This window comes from Psilocybe cubensis, chromosome 8 (assembly GCF_017499595.1).
Source record: "Psilocybe cubensis strain MGC-MH-2018 chromosome 8, whole genome shotgun sequence".
Classification (NCBI taxonomy): domain Eukaryota; kingdom Fungi; phylum Basidiomycota; class Agaricomycetes; order Agaricales; family Agrocybaceae; genus Psilocybe; species Psilocybe cubensis.
The window spans coordinates 3,255,114-3,277,110 of NC_063006.1; the positions used below are offsets into that span (position 1 = coordinate 3,255,114).

The 21,997-nt window shown below is 50.0% G+C and overlaps 3 protein-coding genes across 3 annotated transcripts; all 3 read right to left on the reverse strand.

The window, feature by feature from the left end:
- Window positions 1-2,663: 2,663 nt before the first annotated feature.
- Window positions 2,664-3,753, reverse strand: JR316_0009463 (uncharacterized protein; the record flags this gene model as incomplete). Its single annotated transcript, XM_047895165.1, has 2 exons — window positions 2,664-2,867; window positions 2,941-3,753. The coding sequence occupies 2 exons, from the start codon at window positions 3,751-3,753 to the stop codon at window positions 2,664-2,666; spliced, it is 1,017 nt and encodes a 338-aa protein (XP_047746624.1).
- Window positions 3,754-5,311: 1,558 nt separating this feature from the next.
- Window positions 5,312-5,979, reverse strand: JR316_0009464 (uncharacterized protein; the record flags this gene model as incomplete). The annotated part of the gene is made up of 2 exons (XM_047895166.1): window positions 5,312-5,793; window positions 5,868-5,979. The coding sequence occupies 2 exons, from the start codon at window positions 5,977-5,979 to the stop codon at window positions 5,312-5,314; spliced, it is 594 nt and encodes a 197-aa protein (XP_047746625.1).
- A 9,577-nt stretch (window positions 5,980-15,556) lies between these two features.
- Window positions 15,557-16,481, reverse strand: JR316_0009465 (uncharacterized protein; the record flags this gene model as incomplete). The annotated part of the gene is made up of 2 exons (XM_047895167.1): window positions 15,557-16,046; window positions 16,249-16,481. 2 exons carry the CDS (start codon window positions 16,479-16,481, stop codon window positions 15,557-15,559), a joined length of 723 nt encoding a protein of 240 aa, XP_047746626.1.
- Between the last annotated feature and the right edge of the window lie 5,516 nt (window positions 16,482-21,997).

A 21,997-nucleotide genomic window follows, 5' to 3' on the forward strand; every position in this document is an offset into this window, starting at 1 on the left:
TTTCCCGAAGTACTAAGTAACTTTTCCCATGTACTAAATTAGATCCGGCCCTTCACAATCACATGCCGTTCGGAAGTTCACACGCCTACCTTACTTCCTACTAAGGTTAGACTTAGTTAGCTTAGGGTTGGGGTTAGGTTAGGGTTTAGGGTTTAGGGTTTAGGGTTTAGGTTTAGCTATTTAATCCAAAGTGTTGCTTGTAAGTAGATGTTTGTTACTTTATAGCAAGGAATACTTACGGTTAGGGTTTTTTTCTAATGCTTTACGCCTTACGCGCTAGTATTCTTTTCATCGGTTGTAAGATTTGGATATTCTGCCGAATTCTGGATGTTCCCTCTCTTGTGAGATTGAACGTCTATGAAGTATTATCTCGTTATCACTTTCGATACTTATCTGTTCAGCAGCTTCAACTAGAGCAGAATGATAAGTTTCATTAACGTTTTGAGTTTCGGGAACAACACCACCTTTTTCAGCGATGTTTTCATCCAGTTTACGAAAGACTGTTTTCTTCCACACATTTGCAAGGTCGAAAAGATTAGTATTGCGCTTTCGCGATACTATCCAACGACTTCCGAGTAGTCCTATCTTCCTCAAATCCGGTACGAACTCAGTTTCTCCGTCCACGAGGATCTGTGTGAACAGCTCCGGGCGAACATCATCGAGGTCGTGAACGTAATTTGGATCTGGTTTGATAAGGGGTCTGGACGAGTCTGCACTATACAGACCTTTCTCGGCATGTTCATACCATGCCGACCAGTACTCGGTAACAGTCTTTCCAAGTTCAGCAGCTGAAAACCAATTCCATACCTGATCAAATCTGGTTTTAAGTACAAGAATGGATTCGTCGTGCTCTGCGACTCGTAAAGCGAATCGCTTTTCCCAACGTTCTTGTATATTCTTCTTACACCAAGACATGACTAGGTTTTCGGGATAACCGCGCATCAAATAGAGAGCGTTAAGGTCTCTAATTGCTCCGATGTAGATTTCCTTGGTACTACATAGCACGGCTAACCTGGATAACTCTCCAATGTAGACGCCACGTTTGACGTCCAAAGGATGATGTGATACCCATGGAACTCGTTCTCGGTTGTTTCCTGTCTTGACAAATGGCTTCCAATGAAGTTTTCCAGACTCCTTGAATATGAAAGCATCGAGAAATTGACATCCCGACGAGGAAACAGCCCATTCGATAACACAACCATCGAACTTTATTGTTTCTTTAATAAGATTAAGTGCAAGTGCTTCGGACTCGGCGTAAACAATTGCGAAACAATCGTCGATGTACCTTCCATAGAAGGCCACGTTTGGGTGGTCTAAGATTTTTGACTTTATTTCAAAATGGGCTCCAAAGAGGTTAGCAAGGTCCGGAGAATCCGCGACGCCCATTGCGAGGCCATTTTTTTGTCTAAAATATCTAGACCCATGTTGTGTTATCAATTGCGTATTGCCAATCTCGATAGCACGTTTAAAGATGCCCAATTTAACCAAGTTATTCTCTAACGAATTTGGATTAATATGGGCTAATGCAGTGTTTTCTTCCGAAGCGTTGAGTAACCATTCCTCGTACATATTACAAACGATTTCGATGCACAAGTCCAACGGAATATTGGGATAGAAAGCAACTACATCCCCGGTGACAAAATACCATTGTCGTTTGGGGTCTATACGCAATTGGCTTAATCTCGTAAAGAGATCCTTCGTTCCGTGAATGATTGAAGGAGTCGATTTAATAATCGGCTTAAGCTCTTTTGATACAAACTTGGCTGCAGGATTAAATACTACAGAGTGACACGGAATTATGGGCCTAAATCCAGTAGGTTTTTTGTGGATTTTAGGTATACCATGAAATTGAGGATACTTGAACGATGATCCGTCTTCCGGTACATTCGATAGAAAGAATCGAGACAACCCAAGTTCAAATAGAAACAGATGTTCATCTTCGACGGTACGTGCAAGAGTTTGCATCTGGATCATTTTGCTCTTCATTACTTCTTGCGCAACTTCGAATTCTAGCTCTTCGTAATTACGTTCATCTTCAAGAAGATTGAGCTCATTCCTTAATATCCAGTCGCGTTCAGACACCGCGAGGCCAAGATTCTTATCTGTCATCGTAATAACATAGTTGTTATCGATAAGAAACTTTTGGATCTTGTCCCTTTTAGGAGAGAACGCGTGCTTTCGCATCTCCTTGAGGGCTTCTTCCGGGATACTTGCGATCGTTTTAATAACGTACCGACGTCCCATTGAAAGGCCAAGTTCCATAAATTGCGGTAATACAGGAGGTTTTTCTTTTTTCTTAGAACTTACTCCATAATCTGGATCAAAAGGTTTATTCATGCCTTCTTTAAACAAAAAATAGATACGCCATCTTATTCTTCGTTGAAAATCATTCCATGCTTGCATGATCAGACTTTGAGAAGGCAGTGTGAAAAACATATAATTTAAACCGAGAGATAAGTCGTTTGCTACATCAACCGGAACTACAACACCAGGACTACAATGTACACTAGATCTATACTGGCCAGCCAATAAGAAAGAAATTGGGGTATTGAGGTGTACAAATGAAACTGCGTCTGTTTTAGTCATGGTGAGTATATCGTCAGGAATAGAGTTAGGGAATGCGGGTCTTACCGACGTAAAAGGTACTACATTAGACCGCGCGTTTAGGCTCTTGCCTTTCCCTTTCCCTTTGGATCGTTGTTCTTGACGGGAGCTCTCCCCTTCCCTTTCTTCTTGTTGTCGACCTTGTTGGAAGCCTTGGTTTGAGGCTTGCGTTGCGAAGGCGTCGACGACGACTTGGGTTTCGAAGGGCCAGTTTTCTTGGCCTGAGGTTGAGGAGCCTTGGACGAACTCTGGCCAGACGAAGTCTGGGTAATTAGAATAATAATTAGTATCCAAAGTTATGGGTGAAGGGTTACGAAAACCTGCCTTCTTGCCCACATATCCAAGGTTGAGCTTCTTAAGACGTGCATTCAAGCCCTTATCAATAAGGGATTGAATCGACGGACCTGGTTTGGTCGCGTCGGCCATCTCGACATCGGCTGTAGCCGCGGTCGACCGCTTTTTCTCAATCTTAATTGCCAAAGCGCGGTGGCGCAATTTGACAATTTGTTTGATATGAGAAAAGATAGCCGGCAGTATAGTTTGCAGCGCACTGCACTCGGCTTTCTTTTGCGGCGACGTTACCCACTCTGCTATGCGACGAACTCCCTTGTTGTCTGTAGAGAAAACGGGGAGCTTATAGCTGGACTTGCGGTCTTCGTAAGTTGTCTTAACGATGACCGCAGCAGCTTCATAGCAAGAAGCGAGTGCGCATTTATCCTCCCAAAAGGCCAGTTCGTCCTTTTTCGCCTGAATGGCGCCGTCGTTAATCGCCTTTTGGAAGACGTCACGAGCGGTGGAGAACGTAGTAGAGACTCGAAGAGCCTCCGCTGACCCGGCATCCGCGAATTCCTTCGTGAGTTGGAACTCGGGAGCCTTCACCTTAAGGCGATTGGGGGTGCTGCCTGCGCTAACGGCAAGTTCAAGGCGCTCAAGGCTAGCCCTGACTGTTTCCCTCTTGTCGCACCACGATGCGAGGTTGAGGAGAAACTCCCTAAGGGCAGCGCGATAGTCAAAAAAGACGCAGTCTATTATTTGATCAACGGAGCGGCACTCAGCTATTTTCTTGATGACCACAGTGGCCAGCTCGTCGATGAGAGCGTTTTGGCGGCCTAAGCTTATTCCCCCCCAAAGGGGGGGCCTTCGTTGCATTGGTCCTCCTGTTCAGAATTCCGAAAATCTGATGCCAGATTCGGATTCCTCGACCCCGAAAACCCCCAAATCCACTTTCAAAATATTTTATTTTGTACATACGGAGGTGCTACGTAATTAAATGTGTAATTTACGGAGGCCGGCCTCCATCTAAAAATAACTTTTGACAGGCACTGGAGGCCGGCCTCCGTCTAAAAATAAATTTTTGACAGGCACTGGAGGCCGGCCTCCCGCCTGTCTCCTGATGCCAGCGCTCGCTGTCCCAATGCCAGCGCTTGCCGTCCCGACACTTGCGCTCGCTGTCCCGACGCCTTTGCTCGCCGCTGCGTGTTATTGCGCCACCACCCCCGGGCCGCTTCTGCCGCCGCGGCCTCCACTGGACGCCTGTCGTTCAGCTGTCACCGCCTGTCGTTCAGCCGTCACCGCGTGTCATCCCGCCGTCACCGCGTGTCAACCCGCCGTCGCCGCCTGTTGTCCCGCCGTCACCGCGTGTCGTCCCGCCGTCACCGCGTGTCGTCCCGCCGTCGCGTCTAATCGCCGCCCACCACGACACGCACTCTGCTGCGTGTCGTTGCACCGCCACCCTCGGGCCGTTTCTGCCGCCGCGGCCTCCACTCGTCGCCTGTTGCTGCCGCCGTGCCGCCTCCACTCGCCACCTGTCGTCCTGCCGCCGCCTCCACGCGCCGCCCACAACGACACGCACTCTGCTGCGTGTCGTTGCACCGCCACCCCCACGTAGCCGCACTCGCTGCCGCCACCGCCGCCGACACTCGACCCCCAGAGTCGCGTTGTTTGTCCTTGCTGTTGCCAAGGAAATTCAAACTCCGCAACGTTCACAAACAGTATAGCAAATCCGTTCCCCGACATCACACTTCCCCTTTAGCCGTCTCCACCCAGCTCCACCTCAAATACGACGATTCAAACGGAAGGGAAAAGAAGCTCAAAACGCTTAAGGAGTGTGGGGTACTTGGTGGATAGCGAATCAGGATCAATTGGGGAGGGGACGATGGATTGAGATGTCCAGTGAGTGCTCTAATTTTCTCTCCACCGTTCTCTCATGGAAACACATGAACCACGACCACACTCTCCCCTCCCTCTTCCATTGCTTGCACCCAGCACCATCACGTTCCCACCCTTCACAGGCCCACGCAAACATGTTGTCTGACACCTTGGGCTTGGTGCGGATGGTGGTGGCCAGCGCAATAACGAGAAAGAGAGGTTCAGGCGCCGGGAAATGGTCAAAATCGCCTGTTGGCGAGCTCTTCGCGTCATCCTCTTTGCCACAACATGGAATCTGGCCTCCAGCTCCGTCCTCCACGTCATCTATATCGCGCAAGCAGACGGAGGAGAGTATAAGTGTGGCGGATATGGACACGCATAGGCAGCGTGAGGCGCAGTGGATGGGGATCCTGGCCTCGTCGTTGACTCTGTCGTTCGAAGCGCTGCCTCCGTCTGGGTCTGGTGCATCGCTTTCGTCATCTACGTCTTCGTCTGTGCTTGGGGTCTGCAACATCATTCAACCCTCCGTCTCTCATCGCATCTTCATCATCATCATCTTCTATCCGCCACCGGCGGTGCATCCTCGAATGCAAATGCGGATGCGGCACTGAGGCGGTCGAAGAAAGTGAGGAGGTTGTTGTTGGACGGTGTGCCTTCGTCGGTGCGGTACCTCGTCTGGTCGTTTTTGACGGATGGGAAAGGGAGGTGTGTGCCGGGTGTGTATAGGCAGCTGTGTGCGCGGGGATGGGGTGGCGGGGCCCGCGCGGGTGAGAGGGGGGTTGAGAAGGAGAGGGTGAGAGAGGAGACGGAGAGGGATGTGAGAGATGTTGTCAGGGTTTTGATTGGGGATGGTGGGGATTCCGATAGAGGTGTTGGTGTTGGTAAGGATGGGGATGGGGAGGGTGATGGTGAAGATGGGGAGAGAAGAAGGGTTGAGAAGGAGAGGAGAGAGAGAGAGCGCAAGGCGCTTAGTTTGTTGCAGGCGTATTTGAACATGGTCCCTGATGTTGTATATGAGCGCGGTAAGTTTCTCCTTCCTTCCTTACTTTGTTTTTTTGATTGTGGATTGATAATTGTTGGGCGAAATGACAGGTCTGACGGAGATCGTTGCGCACCTCCTACTACTCGCACCGGAGGAAGACGCGTTTTGGATCTTTGTGTCGGTTTTGGATGCGCATCTTCGGCCGTATTTTGCGACGGGGCGGGTTGTGCTGTCTCCTGTGTCATCGTCTGGTTCTTCACCTTCGTTGGCGTCTCATACCGCAGCTTCAGGGGCAGAGACGACGACGACGCAGATGGAGGTTGACGCGGGGTTGCTTGTTAAGGCGCTCGAAGCGAACAGGGGTTCTGTTTTCGGGTCGTTTTGCAGGGTCCGATTTGGGATCTGCAATCTTCCTCCTCCGCTAAGCGAGATATTGGTGTATTTCTGTACACTGTATACCCCCTGTCGTCGTGCAGTGTGCTAATGAAATATAATTTCATTGTATTTGCTAAAGATCAGTTCACGATAGACATGAAAAGACGAGTTTCGTGATAAACACTTTTGTTATCGATTCTGAAATCCAGGCAGCACAGAAAAGAAAAGTAATCGAAGGTTTACTCTCAGTGCAACTACACTCACAAAAATCAGAAGAGTAGATGCAAACTGCACCCACAGAATAGGAGACGAGCACAAAACAGCTACACCCATTGCAAAGCAGTCCAGTATTCACGGCAAACTCGCCAAACCGCCTCTACGTGAACTCTCGAGCTCTAGCTTCAAAAATTTGCGTCTCAATTTTGGTACAGTCCTCAATTTTACGTTGCTTAATTAAGCTAACAAAATACGAAGCACCGAATTCCAGACGTTTTAAACTGCATTTCGGACGGAAGATGCAGATGGGGAGTTGTTGCATCGCAATGCAATATATCCTGCCGTTTGTGAAATGTAAATGTGCATTTGCTACTTGGTGAGTTGCACTCCTCGATCTTTCTATTGTCGGGTCTTGGAGCTGACATATACTACACTACTGTACTCTTCTAGGTGTTGTATTCGTACGTATTCTGTGTTCTAGTGTTCGTGTCGATTTGCGCATCCATCAGGATATTCCCTTTCAAACCCATCATCATGACCTCTTGCTCCCCAACCCATGCCTACTCTTCCTCAAACGCACCACTCAATCTTCACCCCACAGCCAGTAGAATCCATACGTGTGTACATCGCCACGCATCCAATCTTCGTATAGATAATTGCGGGTGACAGTCACTTTAACAAGCAAAATGACATGGGATTATGCGAGTCGGCCTGCCTATGCACAATTCCTGTGGGGGTGCATGTCAGCGATGTTGAGCATCGCATGTCCAAGTCCTCAACCCTCTTCTAAACGGTTCTGGAATCTTCTCAGGAAGGGAGGTGATTGAGTAAGTACAAGTTACATTTTTTAAAGGGTCCTGGAATGACGTCTAGATAGATGGCTGGATTGGATTGGACAAGGGTGATGGTAGTGACCACAACAGAGAACAGGGTAGAAAGGACGAACATTTGGGAATGGTGGTGACTAACCGTAGGCCGTTATTTGAGCTTATATTCACGGATGTCAGTTCTAGTCTGGATGCTGGATTGATTTGTCAACAACACATTTTCTGTACCTAATGCAGCTAATATCAAGCATCTTCCTGACTGCCAATTTATCAGACATTTTCACAAGCTATGTTTGTTGGCCTCGTCTTCACCTTGTGAACAAACACGTACTTCCCGTCGATTCCGAAGAGCGTAGACGTCGATAAAATCCTCTGCTTCCTGCTCAAGCTGGCGTTCGTGTTCACCCTCACCCTCTTCTTGTGCTCAGCGGGTTAGGTGGGTTAGCTTGTGTTGCTTACCCATACACTGTCTTCACCTCCGACAGTCTTCACGTCAACGCCCCCTCCTCATCAACCTACAGTTGCTGCAAAACAACAAGGACACCGTCAGCGACCTTTTTTTCGTATGACGAATCTCTCAGCATCCCTCATCAGCACCTCACGTCGCATCCATGTACGCTGTCAGTAGCCGTCGCTCACCTTTTTGGATCAACGTGAGATGGGAATGCAAGTCTTGAGTGTTACATCGCGTCTGGTGTGTCTCTCAGTATGTCCAAGCGTCATCAGCGGCTCACTCACCGTGCATTCTCCAGCTACACTCGCATCGACGGGCCTGTGTTGTGTGCTGTCAGTACCCATCCTTGAGCAGAAACACCCAGCTCACCTTTTTGGATCAACACACCGGCCGTTACATGAGATGGGAATGCAAGTACAGGGGACAACTTGGTTCTAAGAAAAGAAGGCGGTGAGTACAGTTACACACATTGTTTGCATGCTTGGCCTCACTCACCGTGCATTCTCCAGCTACTCGCATAGACAGGACTGTGGTGTGCGCTGTCAGTAAAGTATGCGCTCCGTCTGTATAGTTGCATTCAATGCACGTATTCACAGTCAATACTTATTCAAGTATTTAGTGTCATCTATCTACTATCCATATTCACATTCACGAACCGGCCAACTATGAACTCTACTCACCGCATCGCAATCTCTCAAGCACATTCCAAAACACCTACGCACACAATTACGCAAACTCGACTCGAGGAATAATTACACTTACCACACGGCAAACTCGTTCACGTACATAGGACCCTCTCATTCGTCTTCGTTCAACCGTATCCATCTTTTGAACAACAGTGCAAATATCTGCCGTTATTCTATTTAGAGGCTAGACTAGAACACGGGACCGGAACAGAAACTTGGGAAATGCGATTGGAATTGAATGGAGTCAAGTTTTGGGCAAGGAAGAGCAAGTCCGGATGAGATAGGAGTTGTTTGGATGGCTCGGAAGGTTGTGCTGGGTAGACAAGTCTAAAAAATAAGTGTCCAATGAATATGAGTATGATACTACTCTCAAAAACCTGTTTCACAGCATTCAAGTGTTTCTTTTAATATTGTGCTTGATTACAGGCACTTATTCATATGCAAAGTTGACTCGAACATTCAAGGTTGTTTCCTCAAACATTACTCGATTACTGGGCATCGTACAGGGACTACAAAACACCCGCAAATGATGTATTCCAGGGACAGACGTCAATTTGAGAGTGAGGACTAATTCATCACCATACAATTATAACAACACAATGTAACGCCAACACCACAAAGCACATATTAGCCTTGGTTAGGGTTAGGGATTAGGGTTGGTGATGACCACAAAAATACAGATTAGGATGGTTTAGGGTTTAGGTTTTAGGGTTGGTTGGGATTTGATAATACCATAAAAGCACAGATTAGGCTGGTTAGGGTTGGTTAGGGTTGGTAAATACAAATATATGTAGCAGGTTAGGGTTGGTGTGTACTATGTACCAATGTATCCACAATTTTTGACATGTCCGACTTTCCTCAACACCGCAAAACTTAATTTTCACATTCAATCAAGTACTATAAATACTATTCTATCTATTCAGTGCTTCAAACTTACCACAGAATGTTGCAGACAATGAAAATGTGGGATATACGCAATTTGAAGACCCGGCACAAATATTTCAAAAGTATCGCCATTTCCTCATCACAACGCACTGCCACCTCTTCAACTACGCATTCCATTATCTTCAAACGCACCTAAACACAATACTTTGCCGCAATGATGCTGTGAGCCGAAGGAAAATTAGCACCACATACATCTCCTCCTCCCCCAAGTCACGAAATTACGCAATTTCAAACATTTGCTGCATCTAACTGACATTTAAACATTGCATAAATGAGACGGGTACCTCCGAAGGCAAGATGTAAAGAAGCTGGATGCAAGTCAATCGAAGTTGAACATGTATAAAAACATTACATTCCGTTTAGACGCACCTGGGCACAAAACGAGGAAATCTGGGTCTGCCATGAGGATCATGAATAAAATGAAGTTATACATTGGAGGAGATTATGTGAGATAAGATAAACGAGTCACTCACACGGCATCCAGATGAAAATTGGGACTGGCATTCGTTAAGCGCCCAAAACGTCTCCAAGACGATACTTTCATATATTTAACACATAGCATCTCTATTTCCCCAAAATCAGTGACAAAGCAGTGCATTAGGAAGGGCAGAGGGATACATACATGATATACAGAGCTACAAGCCAGCTCCATGAACTTTGCAAGGAGGATGATGAGATCAGCGGATGCATGTCATCCGGTCTACTCCTCCAGCGCCAATTCCGCGTTTCTAGTGAAAAAAACACCGTTTCCTCGCATCTCGGGCAGTAATCACGTCATGCTGTCGTCAATAGACAAATGCCGTGAATATTCATACGAGATTGACGGAGACATGTTGATTGCAAGAATAGACTGAACTCAAGGTACGTGAGACACATACCTCTCAGTTCCTCTCGGTTCTCAACCTTAATCGTGGTTATGTACCGTATTGCATGAATAGGACGCAATATACCAAAGTCTCCTTGTGAGCGATGGGTATAGAGTAGAGAGTGTCTTTTGCTAAGCCACACAAAGCGTTCATTGTTACTGAATTATACACTGATATTAAAGTTTTAAATGGGCTTTTGTTAGGTCAAGCGTCATCCATAGAAATGAGATATGCACTGGCTGACTCTTGAGCCACTGAGCTCACCGTTGCGCGCTTCGATGCTCTTTATTTCTTTGAACAATCAAAGGTACTTCCTGAAAAACTGATTAAAACAACTATTTTTGACTGTTTCACAGTGTTTATAATATATTCAAGCACTTCAGGAGTACGGTTGCAAAACGACAGGGAGAGTGGGCTCTAGGTGAGTCTTTCAAGTTCCACTTTTGACCGCTCCCGCCCAGGAATCGTCTTCTAAGCATCCATTCGGAGTGGGGAACTGATATTACTCGCTATTCTTTCTCTCCTAGATGAAGGACTCCTTTTGAGCTGTCGTGCGCTGGTTGCAACTCACTGACGTTCTCGTCCTGGCCTTCGAAGATGATATGGGTGTTCTGTATGTCAACATTGTTCTGACAGTCTGAAATTGCGCTGGAAATTCGAGTTGAACTGCGAAGCAATGAGCGGGTGTCAGCACAAATGCATTATCAAGGGGATGTAACTCACCGTCGCAGCCCACCACAGTTGAACACCTCGTCAGAACCATTGTCAACGGGACAATCAACATCACGGCTCACCGTTCGGTCAACATTCTGGGTGCCGCGCGGGTGCCGTGTTTGTCTTTGGGAGGAAAACTGTGCAACGGAAAAGGCGGAGTCAGTACGAGTGCGTCCATGAAGGGTTACAGCTCACCGTGGAGGTCACTCTGCGTTGTCATGACCTGCGGGGCACGTCGTCACTGCCGTTGTTGACAAGAAAGGCAGAAACTCAACTTACCAGATGCCATTGACTCCACCAACGACGAGGGATCACCGACTGCCGACAAGGTGGGGGTGGACATGACTCGAGCATGTCGTTGACGTGCTGGTGTTACGTGGCTGCGATTGGAAGGCGTCAGCAACATCCCGCCGTCAAGAAAGCACCGCTCACCATATCAAGACTGGACACCGAGTCCTTGTCATTGTCATCAGTGCTGCCATTGACAGAGTACTGCGGCTTACCATTGGTTTCAACATTCTGGGCGTCGTCTGCCTGTCGTGCACGTCTTGCGAGGTGGAAATGCGCATCGTCAACGCTGCTCTCGATAGATACCGTCGGGCCCACAACACGGACATGCCATTCAATGCGCACAGTACTCACCGCGCCGTTGTGTTGGGATGCCAGAGCGTTAGGGTCGTTCTGTCCAGGTGCGTCGTCCGCATTCTAGAAAGCACTACACGGTAAAGAGGGGTCAGTCCCGGCGTTTCAGAAGGGATACACCTCACCGTCGTGTCGCGCTCCATTCTGCATCCTCAAGTCTGTCAAACACACCGTCAGCGCCGTTGTTGACAGCAGACACAACAGCCCGCTTACCATTCCCAAGCAGCCGCCATGCGAATCCACAAACAATGGGGGGAAGAATTGGAAAGAGGCCAAGGCTGAGGAGGCAGAGAAGAGGAGGGGATGAGGCTTGAGGGGAATGAAGAAATCCAGCAAGGTGCGTGGTCTTTATATACCCGTGTCGGTTCTAGCACTAGTGTTACTAGTACGCCTTGTTGCATGTCGTATGTACTGAAAATACAGATTTTTTTTTTCGTTTCTGTGTTCGCTTAGTGTGGTTTTGGGTTACGCGAGTGCAGATTGGGTCTTGAGATTGGGAACTGAATGGTTCCCCAAGGTGTAACGTTGGAATAACAAGAATGCGAGGGCAGGGTGGTGTGCGTAGTGCACATATTGTTTGGATAAATCATGTGTATTGCGAATCCGGGTGTTCATTCTGTTCATGTGATACGTTCGATAGGAAACTCGTTCATGTTGCATCCATTTGAGTCGTGCAATCAAAGTGAGTATCGATGTAATCCATCTCCCAGTGCTCAAGTGGTGATATAGCTCAAACTCTTCAGAATCGCACCATGCACAAAAAACAAGAGTCGATAAAATCACCACTGAATCTCTCGCAACCATCTTCAAAATCAAGAAACATTCAATGACTCGGGAACAGGTACGTACACATAGCCCTCGAACCATATGTACTTGACGGTGAACTTGCGTTCTGGCACTCCCGGTGTGCGGACATTTGCTTTGGAGTCGATACGGGAAATCCATCTTCTGCACAGCGACAAATTGAACGCCGCGATTCCTTCTAGCAAATCTGACGTTAACCGTAGCCGAGAGTGTTTGGGATAGTGTAGATACGGATCCGAATTGAAGGGAAACGATTGGAATGGGGGTGAATGTTGATTCGGGAGAGGAGGCGGATGTCCGGTTGGGTTGGATCTGGTTGGGGAATTTGAGATGTTCTGTTGGCTGGGTGGTTGGGGTGGGTGAGGTAGGCCTATGTAGACTCCTGTCAGATATGGGTATAGGTATGTGAGTGCTATTTATACTGTTATTTGCATCGTGTGCAAAAATGCGCATTCTCGGCGCTTAACTGATGGTGATTCGAAAAGCAAAGTTGCACATTGCACATCGGGCACAGTATTTTTCAGAGACCTCTGTACAGTTAAGTTAATACTAATACATCTAATTAGGGGTTAAACTACATTGACAACGATGTATTCTAGGTAAAAACGTCATTTGAGAGATGAGGGCATTGAAATCATGACTTTGCCCGACAATACGAACTTAGACAAAGATTTCCGGCCAATAACCCTTTATTCAGGCATTAATAGCAGTCCTACAGCACACCAAGCATACTCCAATGCTCCAAGTGCCGGAAAAGACGCAGAATCGACGTAGAACGACGCGCCACGTCTACTGCATCCCATACATCCTCGAGAGCCGATGTTGTTGCTCTCATTTCGCGGACCTTCTAGGTTGTGTAACAGCAGTTTAGCCGAGCCAAATAGGTCCCTGTTAGCTTCCGAAAAGACCAGCAACGAGAAAATACATTGGAATTAGCATGGAATTGCGACATGGGAGAGTGGGAGGATGTGGACATGTACGTGAGTTCAAATTTTTAATGAAATTTTTGTGATCCCTCACTTGGAACGGATGAAGCGAGTAGTACAGGGTGTAATTTATAGTCCCATAATGGATATGCAGCTGTGTAATGGTTTTGGAAGTGAGGTATATACACATTTCTGTCTGATTTTGTTGAGAATGTATTCGGGCGCTTAATACTTTTTGACATCTGCAACTTTGCTCAGTCGTGCAGCGCTCGATTCAAACATTGTACAAGGTACTGTACACTACAGTATACATCTCCAATACTCAAAATCTGCAATAAATATGTCCAGACAACGAAAATGGGTGTTTTACGTGCATTCACACCTCAGCGGGAACATGTCAAAGTTTCAGTCATTTCCGCTCCACCACGGACCGTCAACTCTTCAACAACGTATCCGAACATTTATAGAAGTATGCTAAACCCTATAAAATAGCATAAATGATGCAAACGGCCTCGGTACGTCTGCCACGTCGTTTCTAGGAGCTTGCAAGGTATGTGACCGAGTACGTCTTCCAGAGACGTTCTGGGCTCTTGAGAACCGAATTGAAACGTTATTCGTTAAACGAGCAGTATTGTAACAGTCTATATTAAGGTCTGTAAGGAATGAAAACGATTGAAAGCACGTAAACTGATGAATCGGGGGAGAAGGAAGATGTCAACGTTGTGAACATCTTAGAGTTTGTTTCTTGTTGTATTCACTTGCGCTCGGTGTGGTGTAATTTATATGTCCTGGTACAGGTTACTAGCTACACGTATGTGGTATGTACTGTGTCAAACTGTAAACTGTGTGGAAATGGAGGTTTGTGGGGCATAATTCATGTTTACATTCAATTTCACTTCAAATTCAACTTGTTTATGTAACAACGAATGCATTGACTAATCCTATCCATATTTACTGGTCTATAGATCTTTTAAAGCTATGGTAAACGCCCAAACTCTCCGGAACTTCATGCCACGTCATTGGTTTTCCTCCAATCGTCTCGCAGTTTCACCTCAAAATCAAAGTTATTATGGCGCGGAATAGCCTAAACACTAGCCGCATTGGAGCTAAACATGCCAGTGGGTCAATCTAAGCTCAAATTTTTCACATAGAAGCCGACCAAGGGGGCGGGAGCTTGTATACAGTATGTTTCACCATACAATTATAACAACACAATGTAGCACCTAGGCTTATTCCCCCCCGAAGGGGGGGCCTTCGTTGCATTGGGCCTCCTGTTCAGAATTCCTGAAATCTGATGCCAGATTCGGATTCCTGGACCCCAAAAACCCCCAAATACACTTTCAAAATATTTTATTTTGTACATACGGAGGTGCTACGTAATTAAATGTGTAATTTATGGAGGCCGGCCTCCAAATTGATGGAGGCCACTGGAGGCCGGCCTCCGTCTAAAAATAACTTTTGACAGGCACTGGAGGCCGGCCTCCGTCTAAAAATAAATTTTTGACAGGCACTGGAGGCCGGCCTCCCGCCTGTCTCCCGATGCCAGCGCTCGCCGTCCCAAAGCTTGCGCTCGCCGTCCCAACGCCAGCGCTCGCCGTCCCAAAGCTTGCGCTCGCCGTCCCAACGCCAGCGCTCGCCGTCCCAACGCTTGCGCTCGCCGTCTGCCCGACGCCTGCGCTTGCCGCTGCATGTTGTTGCGCTGCCACCTCCGGGCCGCTGCTGCTGCCGCCACCTCCACTCGACGCCTGTCGTTCAGCCGTCACCGCGTGTCATCCCGCCGTCGCCGCCTGTCGTCACGACGTCACCGCGCGTCATCCCGCCGTCGCGTCTAGTCGCCGCCCACCACAACACGCACTCTGCTGCGTGTTGTTGCGCCGCCACACCCGTGCCGCTGCTGCTGCTGCCGCCTCTCCTCGTCCCCTGTCATGCCGCTGCCGCCTTCCCTCGCCGCCTGTCATTCCGCCGTCAGCGCGTGTCGTCCCGCCGTCGCCGCCTGTCGTCCCGCCTTCGCGTCCACTCGCCGCCCACCACAACACGCACTCTGCTGCGTGTTGTTGCGCCGTCACACCGGACCGCCGCTGCCACTGCCGCCTTCCCTCGCCGCCTGTCATTCCGCCGTCAGCGCGTGACGTCCCGCCGTCGCCGTCTGTCGTTCAGCCGTCACCGCGTGTCATCCCGTCGTCGCCGCCTGTCGTCACGACGTCACCGCGCGTCGTCCCGCCGTCGCGTCTAGTCGCCGCCCACCACAACACGCACTCTGCTGCGTGTTGTTGCGCCGTCACACCGGACCGCCGCTGCCGCTGCCGCCTGCCTCGCCGCCTGTCATTCCGCTGTCAACGCCTGTCGTCCCGCCGTCGCCGCCTGTCGTCACGACGTCACCGCGCGTCGTCCCGCCGTCGCGTCTAGTCGCCGCCCACCACGACACGCACTCTGCTGCGTGTTGTTGCGCCGCCACACCGGGCCGCCGCTGCCGCTGCCGCCTGCCTCGCCGCCTGTCATTCCGCTGTCAACGCCTGTCGTCCCGCCGTCGCCGCCTGTCGTCCCGCCGTCGCCGCCTGTCGTCCCGCCGTCGCCGCCTATCGTCCCGCCGTCGCCGCCTGTCGTCACAACGTCACCGCGCGTCGTCCCGCCGTCGCGTCCACTCGCCGCCCACCACGACACGCACTCTGCTGCGTGTTGTTGCGCCGCCACACCGGGCCGCCGCTGCCACTGCCGCCTCCCCTCCCCGCCTGTCATTCCGCCGTCGCCGCCTGTCGTCCCGCCGTCGCCGCCTGTCGCTGCCGCCGCGCTGCCTCTACTCGCCTCCTGTCGCTGCCATTTCGCTGTTTTGTCTTTGATACACCTCGGCCTTGCTGTACTGTAATTTTGTTAGATTTTTTATAACTAGTCATCTTACCCTGATATCAACTTGTATATATCTCACGCGAGCTCTCTTGTGTAGACACCAAAAAATAAATTTATATGACATTTTGAACAAAAAAACACGCATATATCTACATATTTTTGTTAGAATGGGCTATTCTTAAATGAAAAAACACTTACATTGACAATGTAACTACAGGCCTGGGCGAACACGATAAGTTGGCACCACCGGTACGTGCCCGTTGACAAAGGCCTGAGCTCGTTGAGACGCTGCCGCCAGAAGCTTCCTACTGGGAGGAGTGCCGCGCAATATTGATTTCCATTGCACTCTTGTTAATGGCTGGGCCTGCCGAGTGCGGATGTCTTCTACGCGTTCACGGTACCATGCCTCGTTGGCAGGCGTCCATTCCACCCATTGTGATCCGTTCATGCTGGAGGGCACCTGCCACAGGTTCGGGGGAGGGAACCACGATTTTACAGTTATTTGACCTTTAGTAGCTGAGAAAAATGTTGTTAGTGCATAAAATTGAGAATAAACAAGGAAAACATACCTGTGTACTGTTAGGAGGAGACCCGGAGACGAGGCGGGAGAGAGAGACGAAGGACCAGAACGTGTTGGGTGTGCTAACAAAGAAGGAACTGAGGCTACGTAGCTACGGGTGTGTCTACAAATACTGTGTGATATGTGACTACAGGCACGTGTGTGTGTCTACGTTAGAGGGAACTCTAACATCACCCCCCTCTTAAAGGTGGGCGTCCGGGATGTTGTGGAGGCGTATGTAATTGTTTAGTACTTCAGAGTTAGGGAAGGATGAGTGGCTTGACCACGAAGCGTCTTCCTCTGTGCAGCCATCGAGCAGCACGAGGAACTGTGTTCCACTGCGCAGGGCCCTGTGGCCGAGCACACTTGCAATGTCTGGGGGTGGTAACGCGGGGGGAGGTGTTGGTGTCGCGGGTGAAGTTTGGGAATCGAATTCTGCTGGTATGAAACGGGAGAGTTTAGAGACATGGAAAGTAGGGTGGATCGACCACGAGGCCGGTAGGTCGAGGGTGTAAGACTGGATGCCAACGCGTTTCGTCACAGGAAAAGGTCCGTGACGCTTAACATCGAGCTTTTTAGACGGACGTGAGGACTTGATGTCGGAGGCGCTGAGCATCACCATGTCGCCAACATTGAAGACGGGTGGAGCGCGGTGAGAGGTGTCATAGGATCGCTTCATTGCATCAGCGGCGAGGTTTAGCGCTGAAGCGGATTCCTTCGCGAGGGAATCCATTTGAGAGGCGAATTCAAGAGCTTTGGGGACACGGTCGTCCGAGAGGCGTGCGGGTTGCAGGGTTCGGCGGGGGTTGGAGCCATAGTTTAGGAAGAAGGGCGAGAAGCCAGTGGACGAGTGAATCTTATTGTTGATAGCAAATTCGGCGCATGCAAGCCATTCCACCCAATCATTTTGCCTGTTATTCACAAAGATCCGTAGGTATTGTTCGATTTCTTGATTGACGCGCTCAGTTTGTCCGTCTGTTTGAGGTCGAAATGCGGTGGACGCGTTCTGTGAAATGCCTAGCAGGTCGTTGAGGGCCCGAGTAAAGTTTGACAGGAAGATTGAACCACGGTCGGAGATGATGCGTCGTGGCAGTCCGAAGTCTTTCCAGACATGGTCGCGGAAGAGGCGCGCGAGACCCTCAGAAGTGATTGACTTTTTGCATGGGATGATACGAACCATTTTTGAGAGTCTATCGACGACGACAAAGATCGAATCGAAGCCGCGAGATTTAGGTAAGTCCACGATGAGATCACAGGAAATGATCTCCCAATTGGAGGAAGGGATTTCGTTGGGGGTCAGTAGGCCCGCGGGCGCCATCCTCAGAGGCTTAGTTGATTGACAGGTGGGGCATCCATCAACGTAACGCTTCGCGTCTTTTGATAGTGACGGCCACCAATAGTCGCGCAGGACGAGTTCCATGGTCTTCATCCGGCCAGGGTGGCCTACGGATTGGTGATCATGACAGTCGGCGAGTATTCGTTGACGCAAGTTGCCTTTGTTTGGCACAAAGATTCGGTTATGCCATGAAAGCAAGCCGTCGTGGAGGGACCAGCCAGGCAGGTTCTTGTGCTTTTCCCACATTTCAGTGATTTGGTGCTGGTGAGTTCGAATGTCAGCCAGGACGGGGTCATCCCCAATTGAGCATTCAGCAGTACGTCGAATGTGTTCTGGGCGCAGTAAGGTGACGTTTTCGTTGTCGCCAACACCTTTATCGTAGTCGGGGCGGCGGGACAACGAGTCTGCGCAGATCATGGTCGGGCCTGGCTTGTGGACGAGTACGAAATCGAATTCAGCGAGCTGCAGGGACCAGCGAGCCTGACGACGGTTCAATTTCTGAGCGGTCATGAAATACTGAAGGTTCTTGTGATCGGTGTGGATCTCAACAGGAGAATCGGAGCCGTGGAGGTAGCGTCGCCAGTCATCGAGAGACCTCATGATTGACAGTAGTTCGCGGTCATGTATCTCGTAGTTGCGCTCAACGGGACTGAGGGCTTTTGAAGCAAACGCGACCGGTTGCCAGGAATTGTCAACAAATTGGCTGAGCACCGCGCCGGTTGCGTATCCAGAGCTGTCTGCCTCTATGCGGAATGGGGCACCGTCGCGGGGAAGAAGTAGCACCGGGTGTGAAGCGCAGGCGGATTTGAGCTCGTTGAAGGCGGATGTTGACAAATTGTCCCATACCCAAGGCGCCGAACCACCCAGGGCATGCAGGGGAGCGGCAATGCGGGAGAAGTTCTTGATAAACCTACGGTAGAAGTTGACGAAACCGAGGAACTGTTGGACGTCCTTACGACAGCGCGGGATTGGCCAAGAGGTGATAGCGTCAACTTTCTTGGGATCCATGGACATTTTCCCGTGGCCGACAATGACGCCCAAGTATTCCACACGGTCCTGCTCAAAACAGCACTTTTCTGGCCGCAGATAAAGCTTGTTGTCCTCCAGAATCTGCAAGACATTGCGGACAAGATGTCGATGGGACTGGACATCATCAGTGAAGATGAGGATGTCATCCATATATATCACGACATGGCCGCCAGCAATGAGATCCTTGAACAGATCGTTCATCATATTCTGGAAGGTAGCTGGTGAGTTTGTCAATCCAAAGAACATTACAAGAGGCTCAAAAAGTCCAAACTCCGTGATAAAGGCAGCCTTGTGCTCATCGCCTTCCCTGATACGAATGTTATTGAAACCCCAGCGGACGTCAAGTTTGGTGAATACTTTCGCGCCTTTAAGCTTGTCCATGAGGTCAGAGATGAGCGGCAATGGATAGCGGTTCTTGATCGTGATATCGTTCAGGCGTCGGTAGTCTTGCACAGGGCGCAGTGAGCCATCCTTTTTCTGGATGAAGAAGAAAGGGGCGGCATAGGGAGAGATGGAGTCCCGTATACGGCCAGTGCGTTTTTCCTCTTCTATCCATTCCTTGACCTTCGAGGTTTCAGCGGGCGACAGACGGTACGGCTTTGCTTTGAACGACTTTGCATCTGGTTTCAGGTTAATAGCATGATCCCATGGGCGACGGGGTGGGAGCTCGTCAAACTCCTCTTTGGAGAAAACAGGTGCAAATTCCTTCAGGTAGCGGTCGGGATATGAAGCTGCTTCACGTTGAGTTCGCAAAAAGTGAGAAATGCGGTGGTCGCATGAGCCATGGACTTGTTCGGACGTGAACTCATTGAGGTCAACCGCGCACATCGATTCACCATCGGCAAGTTCACCAGCAAAGGCGTCAGCCCATTCCGCAGCAGAGACCGGCGTGAAGGGGCCCGGGCTGTCATCAAAGATGTCGTCTTCACGGAGCTGGGGTCCTTCGCGGCAAACATTCACGGTTTCGCCATCAGGGTGCGAAGTCGGCAGCACGTCAGCACCACAGGACGTGGGGCAGCGTGCAAAGCAGAGCTTGGCCTCTCGCCAGTCAACAAGCGGATTATGGAACCAGAGCCAGGAGTGCCCGAGGATGAGGGAAGATGATCCCGTGTTGGTGACTGAAAGGCGGAGTCGCTCAACATGGTTTTCAATGCGGATGACAAGGTAAACAACATCTGTGATAGCACCGTTGGCATTGCGAGTTCCGTCTGCATTGTAAACGCTAACGGGGTGGGGCAGCCGCTCAGTCACCCATCCATTGAGTTTGACAAAATCGGAGTGCACGTAACAACCAGTGGCACCGCTGTCTAAGAGCGCTTTCAGCGACACCAAAGAGGTCGAGCCTGGGGGTGCAGCCGACATTGGAATGTCAAGGCATTTACTCCCCATGCGGGAGATGTAGTCGCGGGGCTTCTTGAGCTGCTGGAGGACTTTGGCGGCGTCGGTCCAGGGGAGATCGCAAAGAGCAGCAATCAGATCATCGTCAATGTCGTCCCAACGCTCCTTTGGGGCCCAGGATTTGAGCAGGCTCTCGGTTCGCCAAGGCGTGCTGCGTAATCGGCGCAAGTTGCACAGGACGGTGCGGACAGGTGTAGGGATTGAAGGCGGGCAGTCTGTGTGGTCAGCGACGGGCGGGCTGCAAAGTAGAGAGTCGCGTGGGGCCGGTGGTGGACTTGCATCGTGTGTCATAGAGACAGATGCATCATCGTGGGCGGAGGTTTGTTGAGCAGGCTTGGTTGGCGAATCTTCATCCGAATCATCAGAGGCATCTGGGGCTTGCAGCTCTGGTGGATCATCCTCAGGACAGGATAAAAAGAGGTCTGAATATGGAATGCAATCGGGTGCCATAGTTGGAGGTTGTGGGTGCGCGGGCAGGAGTGTTGGTGTCGGGTAGTCGGAGTTGGGTGATGTTGTTGAAGAAGAGGGCTTGTCAGGAGTCAATACAGAATTGGATAATGAAGGTTGAGGGGTCGCGTAAACAGGTAACACGGGCAGAGGTACGGATTTTGGAGACAATGCAACATGCAATTTGGGAGTAATTACAGGGTTGTTGTACAGAAGCGGCGAGGACGTACTACTCACTCGACGCAAGAAACAAAATCCGAATCATCAAACAAGGCACTTTCGTCAACATCAACGCATCGAATCTCATGCTTGTCGTCATCAGGCAAAGCATCAAAGCACTCGAGGACGGCCCGAGCTCGTTCCAGTTTTGCGCGTGATTTGCGTTGGAATTCGAGATCTTTGGGTTTGGGGCAGACTCGCATGAAGTGGCCAAATACGCCGCAGTTAAAGCAGGGCAGGGCGGCACGTCGATTCGGAGCAGCGGAGATGTTTGCAGGTAGAGTCGCGTTGGGGGCAGGAGCAGCGGGGCGGGGGTTGCTAGACTTTTGAACAGTGGAAGGGGTGGAGGTGAAAGAAGGGGGAGGACGCCAGGTGGCGGTGGTGTTGACGACCGGAGTCACCGTGGCATCAGTCTCACGCAGTCTGTGAGCCATCAAGATTGCGGCACTCTTCCATTCCGCGAATGTGGGCATCTCACGGTGTGTTCGTCCAATCTCCTCCATAATACGCTTATCCAAGGCCATTTTGAAGCATTGGATCAACGCTTCGTCGTTAAACTTGGAGCGAAAGGCAAGGTTCTCGAAGATAATAATGAACTCTTGAGTGGGCGTGGAGTTCTGACGGATGCACATGATCTCGCGTGCCGCGCGTTGTTGCGAGAAATGGAACAGGAAGGAGTCTTTCACGCGCTCCTCAAAGTCGGACCAGTTGGTTAAGACGCATTGCCCAGACTCTAGCTCTTCAATGAGCTGGTTACGCCAGACAGCGGGCGTGCCGGTCTTGAAAGAACTGAGAGCGGTGCGTACTTTGGAATCAGTGGTTTTGTATGCTTCGGGGTCGGAGTGAAAAAAGTTACGCCATGAGGCCAGCAAGTCTTCGACAGTATCAGAGGAGCCGTCGAAGGCACCTGGAAAGGGCACCTTATAAGCGCGTGAATCACCAGAGCGGGCGGTAGAGGTAGTCGCAGAGGAGTGGG